The sequence below is a fragment of the Oncorhynchus nerka genome, linkage group LG20 (assembly GCF_034236695.1).
Source record: "Oncorhynchus nerka isolate Pitt River linkage group LG20, Oner_Uvic_2.0, whole genome shotgun sequence".
Classification (NCBI taxonomy): domain Eukaryota; kingdom Metazoa; phylum Chordata; class Actinopteri; order Salmoniformes; family Salmonidae; genus Oncorhynchus; species Oncorhynchus nerka.
Window position 1 is genome coordinate 44,970,663 of NC_088415.1, and position 18,933 is coordinate 44,989,595.

The window sequence follows — 18,933 nt, forward strand, 5'->3', positions numbered from 1 at the left end:
GCAATTATTTGATGTTATTTGTAAATGTATTTCTGAAAGTCGATAACCTGCAAATGTATGCATTGTGCAGATATGTATGCATTGCCCCTCGGTTCGTCAAAAAGTTGCAACGTTCAACGCATTTTTGTTAAGATTGGGATAATGTATTTTAAAATATCTGTCAGCGTGCGGTTGTGACCTTTACGCATAGATGATGTTGATTTATTAAAAAATGTAGGTGCAATGCTCGGGCATTTTACCTATTTCCGTGTTATTTTGCAGGGCATGGTTGTTGTAGGAAGTGTCCGTTTTTTAAGAGGTGGAGAGGCCGGGCTATTCTAACCTGCAATTTGTCGTAAACAAACATTCATGTTTTTGACATAAACACACCTTTGTGTCAAGCGGGCTCCTTTTAGGAGCAAAAGAAGATGCTCCTAATATTGGGATCTGCAGAATATGGCGTCTCGCCTTATAAAAATGAGTCAGGCTGCCATTTTTGTTTCTCTTTTGTCTGGAATTTTCTTTAAATAAAACTGTCTTGAGTGGTATTGTATCGGATGGTCGCATCGTCAAATTATGTCACTGAATTCCAGAAAGGTCGAAGGGCACACGTGTTAGCCTAACAAAAGTCTAGACCACCAAAGCAAACATGTTATGAGGGAAAAGTTGCCAAAATTACCCTACGTAACTCATATTTTACTGGAAATTAATTTTGGTAAGAAATAATTAATACAACGATGACATTTAACCTATTCTGATTTCTGCCCAAAAATGTGTGCTCAGCCATCTTTAGGCACAGTTAAATAAACATTTAGGACTGGGATAAAGAATATTGAGAGTAGGCAAATAGAAAATGCCTGACAGGTGTGAACAGTGAAAGTTTTCATCTTTGACTGCATTCTTATCATGTCTTGAATGGTAGGCCTTTATTTCACTGTGTAGTTTGAACTGAACATAATAGGTTTTTTATACAAAAATGCTACCCACAAACGTATTATTGGGACTGTGTGTGAATTGTTCTGTTTATTATCTAAATACCACAATAAAAGTATTATATGAATACTTTATTATTGACATGTTATATTTTGTAGAAGTATTACTTTTATGTAACATAAATAATGTAACAACTTTAGTTATAAAATGCACACAATAACCAAATTCACACAGTCACAAAAATGCAATTGCATAAGCCATATAGTACAATACTGCTATGTTGGTCTTGGGAGGTGGACCTGAGTATGCGTCCTATTAACGTTATTGTACTTTTTTCATTCTACTACTGTAACTTTACTCTGATTTTAAGAAACAATGTATCTTAATGTTCAGGTAGGGATCCATACTTCAGAAAACAAAGGCAAATATGAGGTATTCTCTAAAACAAAGAGTCACCGGAATTAAAAAGTATATGGACATATAAACTGACACTGTTTTAATCTAAGTAGTTTTAATAACATCTGTCAAAAATGCTTTGTATATTTTGTATTTGAAATGTATAGAATACTGCAGTAAAATGTGTGTTTCTGTCTCAGGATGGCTGAGCCTCGATTCAACAACCCCTACTTCTGGCCTCCGCCTCCTTCCATGCCTAGCCAGGTAAGGACATCTTCCTTTTTTTCTGTTCTTCCATCTAGGCTGATATTATGCATCTCATTATTTTCTCAGACGTATTTCAATCTTAAGAATGTCCATATAGGTATTAACCCAGCAACAAAAGTAGGACTATAATGGGATCATCTTTAGCTTGATGGTTGATAAACTGGAGCTGTTTTCGGTTGAGCGTGACCGTTTAACCCTTTCAGCTGGATAACCTGGTGCTCATCAACAAGATCAAGGAGCAGCTGATGGCTGAGAAGATCCGACCCCTGCACCTGCCGACCAATTCAGCCCCCTCTCAGCAAACCCTGCTGGTGGCCTCCTCCCCCTTGGATGGGGGGCAGCACAGCATGCTCATGCCCAAGTCCCAGCAGGGCCAGCATCACCCCCAGGGCTCGGTCCAGCAGCCCGACATCGCCCTGCACGCCCGCACAGCCTCCAGCTCTGTACCAGGTAGGTACTGTAACAGTGTTTGCAATCTGCTGTCTGCTCACAACATAGGTGCACACTGGAGACACCACTTGGCTCTGGTGATGCTTGAGACCTGTTCAATGGTGCATCTCAATAGTCTTAAGGGGTTTTGCCTCCGCAACTCCTCTGCCTTAATTTGAGAACGCATAGATGAAAGTCATATGGTGGATGCCTACCAGTCCAGTTTGAAATAATTCCCATTTTATTATTGAGCATTGTAAGATTTCAGGATGGATGCTGAGTAGAAATTGGTGCTATTTATAAAGTCATTTTCTCATTTGTCCCTCAGTTAGATCAGTTAATTGTATTGCCTTCAATCTCTGATGCAGAAGTGAATATGGATGACAAGTCAGCAGTGAAGGTTAAAGGACTGTGGGATGAGTGGCACATGCGACAGATCGTTGAGCAGCCCTCTAGAGTCAACCATCGGTCAGGTAATAACCACACCCCCTTTCTCATGGGAAACATATTTGTACAACCATTAATGAAAACATTCAACAGCCATGTACTACACGCCAAGGGACCAGACAAGAGCCAAATACATTTCAGTTAGTTTGCATAAAAGCTCAGTCTCTCAGCAAGCTAAATCGCTAACTTTTTGCATGGCTTATCATTTGTAAGTCTTCATGTGCCCATACACAGGTCTGGCCCCTATGTCCCGGCCGGACAGCCACAGCACTTCAGAGGCCCTCACCCCCACCTCCAGCAGCCAGAACCGACTGGGAGGGACCCCATCGGTCAACATCATCTCTGGGCTGGCCAGCGGCCCTGGCATGGAACAGATGAAGAGCGGGGGCCTGGCTGGACTCCTCGGCCCACCACCCAAGACTCCCCGTGGGCGGAAGAAGATCAAAGCGGAGAGTGGAGGGCCTCTGCTGGTCGTGCCCTACCCCATCATGGCCTCTGGCGCCGACCAGGGCTGTATCACCTTCCCTGCCAAAGAGGGCAAAACCTACAGGTATGGTTACTTCAACAACAAAAAGTTTTAGTTTCGCTTAGTTTAAAGTCTTATCTCTTAAATAAATCACCCATTTTCAATGTTTTTTGACCTACTTGAGATATGTTATATGCACATATCAGTAACACTTTACTTTAAGGGGGTACATACAGTACAGTAAGGCATTCAGTCATGACACCTTATTGGGTGTTGCAGTATCATTCGTAACAGAACCTTCATCCGTGACATAAGATTTGACTCAGTCCCATTTTCTTGTATCCAGATGCAAAGTGTGTCCGCTCACCTTCATGTCAAAGTCAGAGATGCAGATCCACTCCAAGTCCCACACGGAGGCCAAGCCCCACAAGTGTCCCCACTGCTCCAAGTCCTTTGCCAACGCATCCTACCTGGCCCAGCACCTCCGCATCCACCTGGGAATCAAGCCCTACCACTGCTCCTACTGCGAGAACTCCTTCCGCCAACTCTCGCACCTGCAGCAGCACACCAGGTCAGTTGAGTTCACCTTCATGGAATAGAAAGCGATGGAGAGAAAAAAGTTGTCCACCACAATCCACACCATATGAAAATGTCTGTCTGTCTCTTCACAATGACATTGACAACATTAAAAATATATTTTAAACCGGAGCATTCCATTGATGTATTGCTGGAATGTACAGTAGCTTTCCATCATTAACACTGACATTGGGTAGTACTGTGGAATGTATGTATCCATTATTTTACAACTGTCATAATATATAGTATGTTTACACCATATTTCACCATATGTTATTTCGTAATTACATTATATTTTCTGCTGTACTTGCTCAATAAACCATAATATTTCAGTTAATTCTCTCTCTAACATGCATCTATCATCATCCGCATGTGTCTTAGAATCCATACTGGTGACAGACCCTATAAATGCGCGGCCCCTGGATGTGAAAAGGCCTTTACCCAGCTCTCTAACCTCCAGGTCAGTAGTAGCTACATCATAACAGGATTATTTACTAATCTTTTACAGTCCTTCTCCCAGTCTTGAATGTCCCGACCCAGCCGAGGCTGCGGATCCGTTGGTAACCACTTCGTCCTGCCCCCCTGAATCCCTTTCGCCCAGAGCTTGAAGATCCAAATCACTTTCTGCACGTGTTTCTATACCTCTACTTGATGCACACATTTTTGTGGTTACCCTCCCTTCAATTTCTCATTGTCAATCGTGAATGATAAATCCTGTTTTACCACTGAAATGTCCATGCAGCATCTGCATACCAACCATTTGATCTCAATCAGTTTCATGGGGATATGCATTTAGATCTTCTTGAGTTATATCGTGTTGTTTGCGAAGTAGCCTACAAGGCTGTTTTGAATAATGTACAGTGAGGGAATTTTAGAACAGAGTGTGTTAACAAACTGTAGCATAGCCTAGCTGTGTTTAGTTTCAATCGAAGCACATATTTTGCATAGTGGCGCACACTGTTGAGTTTGGGCCACATGAAAAAAAATGCGACCATTAGCGCAATCATCTTTAAAAATAGAAATTAGGTGGTGTTTCTTGGCTTACAGTAACATTATACTATGCTATTATATTTGGTCATGTTATTAAGCAATAAGGCACAAGAGGAAGTGCTGTATCATGAATACAGTCACAGGTAAATGGTGTTGTTTAGCCCGACGGGATACAGCACTGCCTCAAGTGCCTTATTTGCTTTTATAAAACTGTTACCAACATGTTAAAATAGTAATGTATTACATATTTTGAATGAATTCATAGAATTTCATTCTTTCACCAGAAGATATAGTCCGGACAAAAGTTTGGATATTTTGGGCATGTTGCTACATGCTACATTCGTTATTATTTTTTATTTTTTTTTCATATTTGCTATGCCGATGCAGAAGAACTGGTCATCCGTTCTAAACAAAATGGTTGCCATGCAGGCTGGATACATCATGTTCTTGTCACTTGCTAGTGACGTTGATAATGACGTTGAATTTGAGTGAATTTGACTGGCTCAGAAAAAGTTGTCTCTTGTCGCCTGGGCACCGTTCACTCTATGTATGGTACTACAGAGATCGAAATTCTAAAGTGAAACATTTTTTTAGAGGTCGGACAGGCAGACAGCGAGGATTATATTAACTGTACCAAACTAAATGCTAGGCTGGAAGCAAGGGGAAATAATGTTTGAGTTGAGATGATTCGGACAGCAGCATGAACATGATATTCTTATGGAGGCATAGTCATACTTTTCAGATGGGAATTTTAGCAGGCATAGCTGTGTCTGTGATGGCCAATATAGCACTGCAAGGAAACGCTGCTCGTGCAATCAGCATCCAGGATCCAACCAGTTTATAATGATTGATTCAGCTTTGATCTAACTTTATTAAACAAGCACCATTCGTCAGAGTAGAGCAGAGAATCCCGCACATGTGCATAATCTCCGGGACCTTTAGCTGTCGGGAAGAGGGGTCCAGAAAAGTTGGGATCCACAAACACTTCGTAACGTTAAAGGTGGTACATGTAACAATTCAACCTGAAAGTAGTCCTAAATAGCAATGGTATACTGCCAAATTAAAATAATAAAATTCCATGAGAGATTATTATTCAAAAACGTCAAGGAAAAATGTATAACAATAGACCTAAATTGGATATCATTGCTGAAAATGTCAAGCAACAGTCTACTCAACCATACCATAACAACTTTACTGGAATGCTCTGAATGATAGTTATCCTGCAATGAGTGACTAGGTTGCTCTTACCTCTTCTCTCTCTCTCTCTCTCTCTCTCTGCCCCACTCTCTCGCGCTATGTAGTCCCACCAGAGGCAGCACAACAAAGACAAGCCGTACAAATGTCCCAACTGCTACCGTGCCTATTCAGATTCAGCATCGTTACAGATCCACCTGTCAGTGCACGCCATCAAAAATGCTAAGGCGTACTGCTGCAACATGTGTGGCCGGGCATACACCTCAGTGAGTATTCTAACCCACTGTTCAGTATTAGGTGTTTGTAGTAGTGTCAGCAAATACAAGGCATTGCTATGGTCCTGGTCAATTGTAGTGTCTGTAAACATTTGCTCAAGCCGGACATTATGATAACTAAGCACGATTTAAGCTCACCCCATGTAGAAATAATCTACAGTGGTAAAATAATATTGTGAATATTAATTGCTTCCTGACTTTTACAACATGTGCATGCACGAGTTGTAACTGCATTTTGGAACCAGGGTTGCCAACATGCTTTTGTGTCGGGGATACAAACTGGTTTTGAGTCGTCCATTTTGTGTCTTTGCAGGAGACCTACCTTATGAAGCACATGTCAAAACACACGGTAGTGGAGCACCTAGTGAGCCACCAGTCCCCCCAGAGGACTGAATCCCCCAGTATCCCAATACGCATCTCTCTCATCTGAATTCAGCATTACTGTATGTTGTTGTATTCTTTTTCTATGGAAGGCTGACGTTTAGGGGCCCTGCACATAAGTCCATCGACCCAAGGCCTACATATGCATCACATGACACCTGACATTCATTTACAAAACCTTGTTCCATTTTTACACAGATTGGGTCGGTTAAAATAAAAACGAGCATAGCACCTTCTTTGCAAAGGTTTATGTCAATGGGAACAAATGTCGGATAATGTCTCGTGTTGGACACAACTGAGCACTTACAAAGGCTTTATGCAAACGGTCTTATGCATTGGCCCTTAACATTTTAATGTTACAAAAAAATTATTCCATTCCATTTATTATATATTTTTTCAATATTTTTCCTTATACCTAAACTAAATGGATTCATATTTTCTGGGTGTGTTCTGGCGACATCCAAAGATCATTTTAAAGCGCTCTCAGGCCTTGTGGTTTTGGATCCAAATGTTTTTCTATCTTTTCCGATGGAAATGCAAAAATATTTACTTGAGGCAGCTAAGAGTATTGACTGTGTCTAATCAAAAGTCTGATGTTTTTTGGTGATTTTTTTTTTTTTGTTCAAGCAAAGTTTACAGGGTCAGACTTCAAAAGCAGCATTTTAGAGAAAAGCAATTGGAACTATGTAGACAATTAGATTGTCAGGTTGTTTCTCATGGTGGAATGGTGAAACAGTGCACCAAAATGTAAAAACAAAATAATGAATGTTTACCGTTTCATCAAGATCAGTTCAATTGTCATGGTTAATATAATCAAGATCATATGGGTTATATGATCAGACACTAATTAATTCAACTGAATTGTTCAAATCAACAGAACTTTTCAGACGTTTTCCTTGTGGCCAGGTATTACATATGTGAGTTGGTGGCTTTGCACCTACGTGAGGCTAGTCAAGATTCATTGGGAAAACAAGCTAACATTAGCTAGTGCGTCAGCTTTATGGCTTTACTTGGTACTGCCCTCAATAGGCCTACACAAAGCTATCAAGATGAGCATTACAAATGTTATGAACAGTCATGTCAGCTTTTGTAAAGTAACTTCTGATGGTCATCATAACATAACACAAGCTGTTGTTAGCAAAGGTGATAGAAAAGGAGAGTAATGCTTTCTGTCATGATAGTTCTAAGTCACAACCTCTTATGTTGACAAGTTGGTAATGTGGTTAGGTCTATGTTACTAGAGTAAACTACATTTCTATTCTGAATATATTTAGAGAAATATATAGCAAACATACATTTATTGGAGGTGAAATATTTTGTATTTTTATTGACTTCTACTTTGTTATACTCTCACTGGTGTCACATTACACTTCACAATCATATCACCAAGTCAAGTTAAAGCTATTTCCCAGCCTGGTTACAGAGGCCTGTGCTGCTTTAAAAAAAAAGAGAAGTAAATTACATAGTTTAAACATGACAATGATATTTGAAAGTACATGGTTGGACCAAATAGTTAGCCAATATTAACCCTAATCCCACTACATGCAGGATTGTTTTATCTTGATTTGTGAAACTAATTCTCAACAGGTTTACATTTTAAAGTGCAGTCAGTATGAGTTTGTTCAAACCATATAACTTCATATGATGGTAGTGTTACTGCAAGTGTTTCTTTCATCATGGTATGCACACAGTATTGTTGTATTTTTACTGTAATTTTACCTTCTGGTTGCTCTGGATGGTAATAGTAGCCTGTATTCTTCAGGTTACTTAGGACAAGGTGCTAAGGCTAGATGTTTATTTGAGATGGAACTGAGAATATTGTTAAATACATTCATAGTATGTTTTAAAAAAAATACAATACAAGCCACTGGCCTGGAAATAAACATTTATGCCAACAGACTCTGCCACTTCAATTTACTCTCTTCCGAGAAAAAAATTGGTCAATGTACCATTTCATAACGGTTTTGTACAGGTATGTTTATGTATGAACTTACTGTAATGATTTGTATTTCTGAATATTGATACTTTTTATAAATATTCATGTTTTATATCAGTTATTTACGTATAAGCCTTAACAATCTTATCATTGAACTACCATTTTATTTCCATATTCAGTATTGTGTTCTTCAGTATTTGGTCTTGTAAACATTTTGTTATTTTTCCGGATGGAATATCCAAACTGTAATCTGTATATGAATTAACTGTTAACCTATATTCTCTATGAAAAGATAGTGCAGATTTATTACACCTTTTCTTGTCTTGCTTTGTGATTTCATATAAAGTTTCTAAATAACTCAATATGCACACACAAGACAGAAGTAAAACTAAGAAGATCCATGTTTAAAAAAATAAAATATCTTTACCTTGTTTAATAAACAGACTGTTATAAACACACTTTAAATTGTACTGCATAACTTTGATGAATAATTTAAAACAAAACCATTTGGTATTCTCCATTCAATATTTATCAATAATTTTCTTCCAGGATATGCCCTGGGGTGTATTCACTAGTAGGAAAACAAAAAGAAGCAAACCACTAAAATGGGGAGCGAATAATCTGAATTTGTCCAATAAGAAACCCCTGTTTTTGTTGACAAAACGTTTCCTACTGTTGGGCAATTATGATTACACCCCAGGTGTGCTTAAACTAAACAAAAGTATCAAATACACATGGGAAGATTCAATTACCTTTATTTATGAAAATACAGTTGAAGTCAGAAGTTTACATATACCTTAGCCAAGTACATTTAAACTCAGTTTTTCACAATTGTTGACATTTAATCCTGGTAAAAATTCCCTATCTTAGGTAAGTTAGGATCACCACTTTACTTTAAGAATGTGAAATGTCAGAATAATAGTAGAGAGTGATTCATTTCAGATGTAATTTCTTTCATCACATTCCCAGTGGGTCAGAAGTTTACATACACTCAATTAGTATATGGTAACATTGCCTTTAAATGGTTTAATTTGGGTCAAACATTTCGGGTAGCCTTCCACAAGCTTCCCACAATAAGTTGGGTGAATTATGGTCCATTCCTCCTGACAGAGCTGGTGTAACTGAGTCAGGTTTGTAGGCCTCCTTGCTTGCACACGCTTTTTCAGTTCTGCCCACAAATGTTCTATAGGATTGAGGTCAGGGCTTTGTGATGGCCACTCCAATACCTTGACTTTGTTGTCCTTAAGCCATTTTGCCACAACTTTGGAAGTATGTTTGTCCATTTGAAAGACACATTTGCGACCAAGCTTTAACTTCGTGACTGATGTCTTGAGATGTTGCTTCAATATATCCACATAATTTTCCTCCCTCATGATGCCCTCTATTTTTGTGAAGTGCACCAGTCCCTTCTGCAGCAAAGCACCCCACAACATGATGCTGCCACCCCTGTGCTTCACGGTTGAGATGGTGTTCTTCGGCTTGCAAGCGTCCCCCTTTCTCCTCCAAACATAACAGTGGTCATTATGGTCAAACAGTTCTATGTTTGTTTAATCAGACCAGAGGACATTTCTCCGAAAAGTACGATCTTTGTCCCCATGTGCAGTTGCAAACCGTAGTCTGGTTTTTTTATGTCGGTTTTGGAGCAGTTGCTTCTTCCTTGCTGAGCAGCCTTTCAGGTTATGTCGATATAGGACTCGTTTTACTGTGGATATAGATGCTTTTGTACCTGTTTCCTCCAGCATCTTCACAAGGTCATTTTCTGTTGTTCTGGGATTGATTTGCACTTTTCGCACCAAAGTACGTTCATCTCTAGCAGACAGAATATGTCTCCTTCCTGAGCGGTATGATGGCTGAGTGGTCCCGTGGTGTTTATACTTGCGTACTATTGTTTGTACATATGAACGTGGTACCTTCGGGCATTTTGAAATTGCTCCCAAGGATGAACCAGACTTGTGGAGGTCTATAAAAACAATTTGGAGGTTTTGATTTTCCCATGATGTCAAGCAAAGAGGCACTACGTTTGAAGGTAGGCCTTGAAATACATCCACAGGTACACCTCCAATTGACTCAAATGATGTCAATTAGCCTATCAGAAGCTTCTAAAGCCATGACATAATTTTCTGGAATTTTCCAAGCTGTTTAAAGGCACAGTCAACTTAGTGTATGTAAACTTCTGACCCACTGGATTTGTGATACAGTGAATTATAAGTGAAATCATTTGTCTGTAAACAATTGTTGAAAAAATTTGTTGTGTCATGCACAAAGTAGATGTCCTAACTGATTTGCCAATTCTATAGTTTGTTTACAAGAAATTTGTGGGAGTGGTTGAAAAACAAGTTTTAGTGACTCCAACCTAAGTGTATGTAAACTTCTGACTTCAACTGTACATATTCTTCTTATCTGTACATCAGTACCTAAAAAAATCACAGGTTATTTCACTGAACTTTTCAAATAAATTGCACGTCTCAGATTAATATGATTGTACATAGTAAGCATTATGTAATCCCTTTGTGGTTAAAAGGATTCTACTAGTCTTTATCACCCAATTTCTTTAAATCTGTAGCGGGAAAAAAATGTACTTATCAAAAGCTGTCTGTACTCTGAATATGGTATTTTCTAAGCCTATAAAGCAGTCACTATCATCTACAAGATATTGTCACTCCCACAAAAGTGGCATGAAACAAGCAGTTCTCTCTTTTTAATGGTACCGTACCTAAAAAAAATCCTGACCTTTTAACTTCTTTGGGCTAGGAGGCAGTATTCGGAAGTTTGGATGAATGAGGTTGAAATGACTGTCTATGGGAATATCAATGGAATTCCTCCCAGATTGCAGTTCCTAGGGCTTCCAGTAGATGTCAACAGTCTTTAGAAAGAGTTTCAGTCTTGTTTTTTCACAAATGAATATAGTTTTTCTAGGTGGCTCCCATTTCGGCTGTAGTATTGTGGCGCGTGTGGATAAGAGCGAGCACTTCGTTATTTATCTACAGTAATGAACATACTATTTGTCTTACATATGATTGTTTATTTAAATATTAGGGTACCTGAGGATTGATTAGAAACATTGTTTGACTTGTTTGGACGAAGTTTGTTCACTTTTGAGATTCATTTGTATGCATTTTGAACGAGGGAAACCGTTGGATTACTGAATCAAGTGTGCCAACTAAACTTTTATTTTTTATTATATTTCACCTTTATTTAACCAGGTAGGCAAGTTGAGAACAAGTTCTCATTTACAATTGCGACCTGGCCAAGATAAAAGCAAAGCAGTTCGACAGATACAACGACACAGATTTACACATGGAGTAAAACAAACATACAGTCAATAATACAGTATAAACAAGTCTATATACAATGTGAGCAAATGAGGTGAGAAGGGAGGTAAAGGCAAAAAAGGCCATGGTGGCAAAGTAAATACAATATAGCAAGTGGAATGATAGTTTTGCAATGGAAGAATGTGCAAAGTAGAAATAAAAATAATGGGGTGCAAAGGAGCAAAATAAATAAATTAATTAAATACAGTTGGGAAAAAGGTAGTTGTTTGGGCTAAATTATAGGTGGGCTAAGTACAGGTGCAGTAATCTGTAAGATGCTCAGACAGTTGGTGCTTAAAGCTAGTGAGGGAGATAAGTGTTTCCAGTTTCAGAGATTTTTGTAGTTCGTTCCAGTCATTGGCAGCAGAGAACTGGAAGGAGAGGCGGCCAAAGAAAGAATTGGTTTTGGGGGTGACTAGAGAGATATACCTGCTGGAGCGTGTGCTACAGGTGGGAGATGCTATGGTGACCAGCGAGCTGAGATAAGGGGGGACTTTACCTAGCAGGGTCTTGTAGATGACATGGAGCCAGTGGGTTTGGCGACGAGTATGAAGCGAGGGCCAGCCAACGAGAGCGTACAGGTCGCAATGGTGGGTAGTATATGGGGCTTTGGTGACAAAACGGATTGCACTGTGATAGACTGCATCCAATTTGTTGAGTAGGGTATTGGAGGCTATTTTGTAAATGACATCGCCAAAGTCGAGGATTGGTAGGATGGTCAGTTTTACAAGGGTATGTTTGGCAGCATGAGTGAAGGATGCTTTGTTGCGAAATAGGAAGCCAATTCTAGATTTAATTTTGGATTGGAGATGTTTGATATGGGTCTGGAAGGAGAGTTTACAGTCTAACCAGACACCTAAGTATTTGTAGTTGTCCACGTATTCTAAGTCAGAGCCGTCCAGAGTAGTGATGTTGGACAGGCGGGTAGGTGCAGGTAGCGATCGGTTGAAGAGCATGCATTTAGTTTTACTTGTATTTAAGAGCAGTTGGAGGCCACGGAAGGAGAGTTGTATGGCGTTGAAGCTTGCCTGGAGGGTTGTTAACACAGTGTCCAAAGAAGGGCCGGAAGTATACAGAATGGTGTTGTCTGCGTAGAGGTGGATCAGAGACTCACCAGCAGCAAGAGAGACCTCATTGATGTATATAGAGAAGAGAGTCGGTCCAAGAATTGAACCCTGTGGCACCCCCATAGAGACTGCCAGAGGTCCGGACAGCAGACCCTCCGATTTGACACACTGAAATCTATCAGAGAAGTAGTTGGTGAACCAGGCGAGGCAATCATTTGAGAAACCAAGGTTGTCGAGTCTGCCCATGAGGATGTGGTGATTGACAGAGTCGAAAGCCTTGGCCAGATCAATGAATACGGCTGCACAGTAATGTTTCATATCGATGGCGGTTAAGATATCGTTTAGGACCTTGAGCGTGGCTGAGGTGCACCCATGACCAGCTCTGAAACCAGATTGCATAGCAGAGAAGGTATGGTGAGATTCGAAATGGTCGGTAATCTGTTTGTTGACTTGGCTTTCGAAGACCTTAGAAAGGCATGGTAGGATAGATATAGGTCTGTAGCAGTTTGGGTCAAGAGAGTCCCCCCCTTTGAAGAGGGGGATGACCGCAGCTGCTTTCCAATCTTTGGGAATCTCAGACGACATGAAAGAGAGGTTGAAAAGGCTAGAAATAGGGGTGGCAACAATTTCGGCAGATAATTTTAGAAAGAAAGGGTCCAGATTGTCTAGCCTGGCTGATTTGTAGGGGTCCAGATTTTTCAGCTCTTTCAGAACATCAGCTGAATGGATTTGGGAGAAGGAGAAATGGGGAAGGCTTGGGCGAGTTGCTGTTGGGGGTGCAGTGCTGTTGACCGGGGTAGGAGTAGCCAGGTGGAAAGCATGGCCAGCCGTAGAAAAATGCTTATTGAAATTCTCAATTATGGTGGATTTATCAGTGGTGACAGTGTTTCCGATCTTCAGTGCAGTGGGCAGCTGGGAGGAGGTGTTCTTATTCTCCATGGACTTTACAGTGTCCCAGAACTTTTTTGAGTTAGTGTTGCAGGACGCAAATTTCTGCTTGAAAAAGCTAGCCTTGGCTTTTCTAACTGCCTGTGTATAACGGTTTCTAGCTTCCCTGAACAGCTGCATATCACGGGGCTGTTCGATGCTAATGCAGAACGCCATAGGATGTTTTTGTGTTGGTTAAGGGCAGTCAGGTCTGGGGAGAACCATGGGCTATATCTGTTCCTGGTTCTACATTTCTTGAATGGGGCATGTTTATTTAAGATGGTTAGGAAGGCATTTAAAAAAATATCCAGGCATCCTCTACTGACGGGATGAGATCAATATCCTTCCAGGATACCCCGGCCAGGTCGATTAGAAAGGCCTGCTCGCTGAAGTGTTTCAGGGAGCGTTTTACAGTGATGAGTGGAGGTCGTTTGACCGCTGACCCATTACGGATGCAGGCAATGAGGCAGTGATCGCTGAGATCTTGGTTGAAGACAGCAGAGGTGTATTTAGAAGGGAAGTTGGTTAGGATGATATCTATGAGGGTGCCCGTGGTCAAGGCTTTTTTGGGATATAAAGAAGGACTTTTTTGAACAAAAGGACCATTTGTTATGTAGCTGGGACCTTTAGAATTGCAAACAGAGGACGATCTTCAAAGGTAAGTGTTGAATTTATTATGGATTTATTATGGATAAATGAATAAACAATATCCCCATTTGAAATAGAATTGTATCTAGGTGAACTTATACTCTGTTGTTTAAGTAATAGACAATATGAGTTCATAAGAAGAAATTGTGTGACAGGACAAGGAGTAATAAAATGTTAATGAACACCATTCCAACTAGGCAGGAACAAATGGGTTGTGGACTGTGTAAACACATAAGGTCATTAGCCTATGGTTGACCCAACTGAAACTTAGCTCTGAGGTTTTTAGATAAGGCAGTGAGTGCATTCCTAGGGTTTCTGTTAATTAAAATTGTCAGTTCAGTAGTGATCGATAATGTTGAGGGGTCAAAAGTTATCTGGGAGTGTGTTAGTAAGTTAGAATGAACTTTTCACCTTACTTTGTCCCGGTCGAGAGGAGGGGATTCGGTTAAGGCTGTGAAATGATGTCCTGATCTGTATATAAACTGATGCATGTGTTTAAGTGGTAGCGCGCTCCGAGAATAAATTCTATTACCTATTATTTAAAGACTGGTCTGCGTCTATTTTATGCAAACGAGAAATCTTACAAATTCTCATAAAATAGATTAAGGGCTTTCAATTGATGAAAGCACATTGTCATAATTAAATTATACTAACAGTAAGTGATTTATTTTATCGGCATTTCTGCCTCTGCTTGTTTGGAAAATGTTTAATGCTTTTGTATGCGGGCCGCTGTCCTATGCGGGGGGCGCTGTTTCGGGCAAGCAAGTGGTTCCCATTCAAAGCAAAACAAACTTTTGTAAGTTCTTACAATAAAAAAGAGATGCACAGTACAGCATTGCCCACCATATAAAACATTGTTTTAGTATAGAACATAATATGTCCACAGTTATAGTATAGCCTACACCAGAGTACAAGCTTGAGAATCCAGATTATAGTGGTTTGTGTGAAAATTGAAGGACTGCTAATTAACGGCCATTTGAAAGTCAGCATTCTGCTCCTTCTCATTTAGCCTTCAACACACATACACATATTAGGAAGACCTTCCTAATATTGAGTTTCACAGCCCCTTTTTGCCTTCAGAACAGGCTCAATTTGTCGGGGCATGGACTCTACAAGGTGTCGCCTTTGGAAAATCTACATTTAAAAAAAAAAAGTCGAATCTATTAAATAAACAACATCACAATAAATCCATTACATATTTTAGGCACGTCTAAAAAAAACATCATGATATGAAGAACATTTATTTCAGAAGAACAGAATACCAGTTGGCCTACTGTACATTATCTGTGCCATGCCACAGGCTGTAGGCTTACTCATTTAGCAGACAAGATATGCTTATATATCCTGTGCCATTATTTTATGTAATATTATTTGATAGTTTTTCCCATTATGGAGCAAGTGTGCGTGCATGTGTAGTGGCTATGTTGAGCATAAGTGACACACTAGATTTAGAGTTATTTAGCAACTTTAGTTGTGAATGAGAAACCTTAGAATGTCTCACATATATGACTGCATGATGTACTATAGGTTGATTATTCGAGAATGTCGCGAAAAATCTTGCCTCAGGCTGCACGCACGCTTCTCTCAACAAGTGATCATTTCACTATACAGTGTATACAAAAGTATAGTGGATTAGGTTATTTCAGCTACACCTGTTGCTGACTGGTGTATAACATCGAGAACACAGCCATGCAATGTCCACAGACAAGCATTGGCAGTAAAATGGCCTTACTGAAGAGCTCAGTTTGTCAATTTTTTTGCCCTGCGGTCAACTTTTATGTGCTGTGAAGTGGAAACGTCTAGGAGCAACAACGGTTTAGCCGCGAAGTGGTAGGCCACACAAGCTCACAGAACGGGACCGCCGAGTGCTGAAGCGTGTAGCACACAAAAATCGTCTGTCCTAGGGTTGCAACACCCACAACTGAGCTCCAAACTGCCTCTGGAAGTAACGTCAGCACAAGAACTGTTCATCGGGATCTTCATGAAATGGGTTTCCATTGTCGAGCAGCCTCACACAAGCCTAAGATCACAATGCGTAATGCCAAGCGTTGGCTAGAATGATGTAAAGCTCGCCACCATTGGACTCAGGAGCAGTGGAAACGCGTTCTCTGGAGTGATGAATCACACTTTACCATCTGGCAGTCCGACGGACGAATCTGGGTATGGTGGATGCCTGGGTTTGGAGGATGCCTAACACTACCTGAATGGTCTGGGGATGTTTTTCATGGCCCCTTAGTTCCAGTTAAGGGAAATCTTAACGCTACAGCTTTGGTTTTTCCATTTGTGTTTTGAGGTTGGACTTTAGCACGTATAGCTCATTAGCACGTAGGGTGCACCGATTTGGTATCACCTCGTTAGTCCGTATGTGTTACACCTGTGCTGGTTGCCATCTCGTTAGGGGCCCAGGTGCTATTTAAGAGTGACTGACCCAGTGCTCCTTATAGATGTGGAGGGTTAACCCCTTTTAGTTGGTGCTCCCTATTTTTTTTTTTATGAAAGGAAATCCTTTCTGATTTAGTTTTGCTCCACCTTTTTGGTTTGCTTCTTGTCCTTTAAGTAGGTGTGGATTTTTCTTTTGTTTGTGGGCAAATATAGTGGGTGTCTTTTAGGTCCCAGTTGTTGCTAGTCAACTTTCAGTGAACATCCCCATGAATGTTTTTCAGAACCCCAACCTGTTTTGTTTGTTGTCAGTGACTTTTTGTTAGTTCCCCTTTCTGTTTGAGTGATAAGTTTTAGTTTTCTTGCTGGGAAACGTAACAAAATGGGGGCTTGTCCCTACCATCTTGTTTCCCTTGAGTATGGTAGTCACCAACTCTGAAGCTCTGCTGTGCCCAGTGTTCAAAATACACTTTCGTGGTAGAGTTTCTGTCACTGACATCCACCTTGAGGGGTTATAATTGGTAGATTGGTAGATTGGTAGAATAATTTTGAAAGTTGCATAAACACACCGGCTAATAAAATAAAGCCATGGTCTTGAAGTTGGAAACATTTGTGGAAAAGCCTACATGGAAGATGGTAGATAAATGTACAAAGGTGAATATGCTTGTCATTGTAAAGCATTATGACATCAAGGTGGCATCTGGCGATCAAAAAGCAGTAGTCAAAGAGTTGATTGGTGCTGCTTTGGTGGAGGAGGAAATCCTTTTGGAGAGGGAGGTTGATGAAATGGGTCCTACGGGTGGTAGAGGAAATACTGTAGACGTGCAACTAAGGGAGTTGGACCCAAAGGCAAAGTTGGAGCAACAAACATTTGAGATGGAGCACCAGGAAAGGGAAAGAGAACGTGAGGAGTGCTTGGATCAAAGGGAAAGATCAGTGTGCAGCCAAACAACAAGAACGAGAACGTGCAGCCATACTAGAACAAGACAAATGTACGCATGTCATTAGATTAAAAGAGATCGATCTGGAAGCACTACGAATCCAGTCATGCCATCCTGCATCCTCAACTGAGTTTTTGATCTTGGTCAAAACAGCCGACTTGTATCACATTTTAACGAAAAGGAGGGAGGTGGGTGTATATGGGTGGGTGTATATTTTACTCTGTTTAAGCAGATTGCCACATCCCTGAAATGGCTACGAGATATTTGGTCACTGCTGACACTTCAGCAACTGATTGCAGGTACAAGGCATGGAGATGGGTTGCATGGAAGTTCCTTTGTATAATGTGGAACTTCAGTCTGATCTTATGTCTGGTTCCATTGGAGTGAGGCCTATTCTACCGGTGAAGTGGTTTGTAAGGAACCCAGAGTGGAGGAACTTGATGGGTTATCAGAAAAGTACCCTAGAGTGTACCCAGCGTGTGCAGTTACACATGCTCTGTCTAAGAAAGTCGCAGGGCACAAGTCCAGTGTTGAGAAGGATGTCAACAATCCTGATTTCGTTAAACCTCCTGAGTTGACCTCTTCTATGAAAAACCCAAAGGTGAGTGAGTTTGTAGGACCGCTGGAGGAAGAGAGGGTCACTACAGAAGCACCTGATTGAGGAACAAAGTAAAGATGTTTCCCTCTCTCCTCTTTTTGCTGAGATACTTCAAGAGGAGGAGTTGGATGAAGTCCGTGTGGGTTACTTTGACAGAGATGGTGTTCTAATGAGGAAATTGCATTCTCGCGCCACTTCTGGGCAAGACAATTGGCCCAGTATATCTAAAATTGTCATTCCAGTTACACTTCGAAAAGAGATTGGCTAACGACAGTAGTGTAGCAGGCCATCTTGGGGTCAACAAAATACATGTTTTAAAATGACAGCCAATTGATTGGTCGAAAGAACAGATGATTTTCAGGTCCAGCAAGATTTTTTTTTTAGTAAGGGACAGGCCTAAATAAATCAATCGAATATACACCATTGTAAAAAATATATTTTTCCATTATTCATTTTAAGCAGGTCTAAAGCAACATAATATGAAGAACATGTATTTCAGAAGAACCGAATACGAGTTGGCCTACTGTATGTTATCTGGCAATGCCATAGGCTGTAGGCTTGTTAATACAGCTGACAAGATATGATTATAAGTCCTGTGCCATTATTTTATATTCTATTGAACTGAGCTGAATAAAATAGAAAGTATATTTTCCCATTGCAGAGCAAGAGTGCACGCATATGAAGTGGTCATGTTGAGCTTTAAAGGGATCATTTGAAACAGGTCTTGTACGCTAGATTTAGTTATTTGGCAACTTTAGTTGTGAATGATACAAACCTTAGAATGTCTTAAGGG

The 18,933-nt window shown here is 40.3% G+C and overlaps 1 protein-coding gene across 4 annotated transcripts in view; it reads left to right on the forward strand.

The window, feature by feature from the left end:
- znf362b (zinc finger protein 362b) overlaps nt 1-8,727 on the forward strand; it is a 29,643-nt gene extending 20,916 nt beyond the window's left edge. For 2 of the 4 annotated variants that reach the window (XM_029622759.2, XM_029622758.2), the window contains exons 2-9: nt 1,509-1,572; nt 1,779-2,025; nt 2,373-2,477; nt 2,665-3,001; nt 3,264-3,488; nt 3,875-3,953; nt 5,785-5,943; nt 6,266-8,727. In XM_029622759.2, the coding sequence (XP_029478619.1) occupies nt 1,510-1,572; nt 1,779-2,025; nt 2,373-2,477; nt 2,665-3,001; nt 3,264-3,488; nt 3,875-3,953; nt 5,785-5,943; nt 6,266-6,382 (1,332 nt within the window). In that variant the 5' untranslated portion in view covers nt 1,509 and the 3' untranslated portion in view covers nt 6,383-8,727. The remainder of the gene's footprint in view (nt 1-1,508; nt 1,573-1,778; nt 2,026-2,372; nt 2,478-2,664; nt 3,002-3,263; nt 3,489-3,874; nt 3,954-5,784; nt 5,944-6,265) is intronic. The other 2 variants (XM_029622760.2, XM_029622761.2) reach the window with 2 other exon arrangements.
- The last annotated feature ends 10,206 nt before the right edge of the window (nt 8,728-18,933 follow it).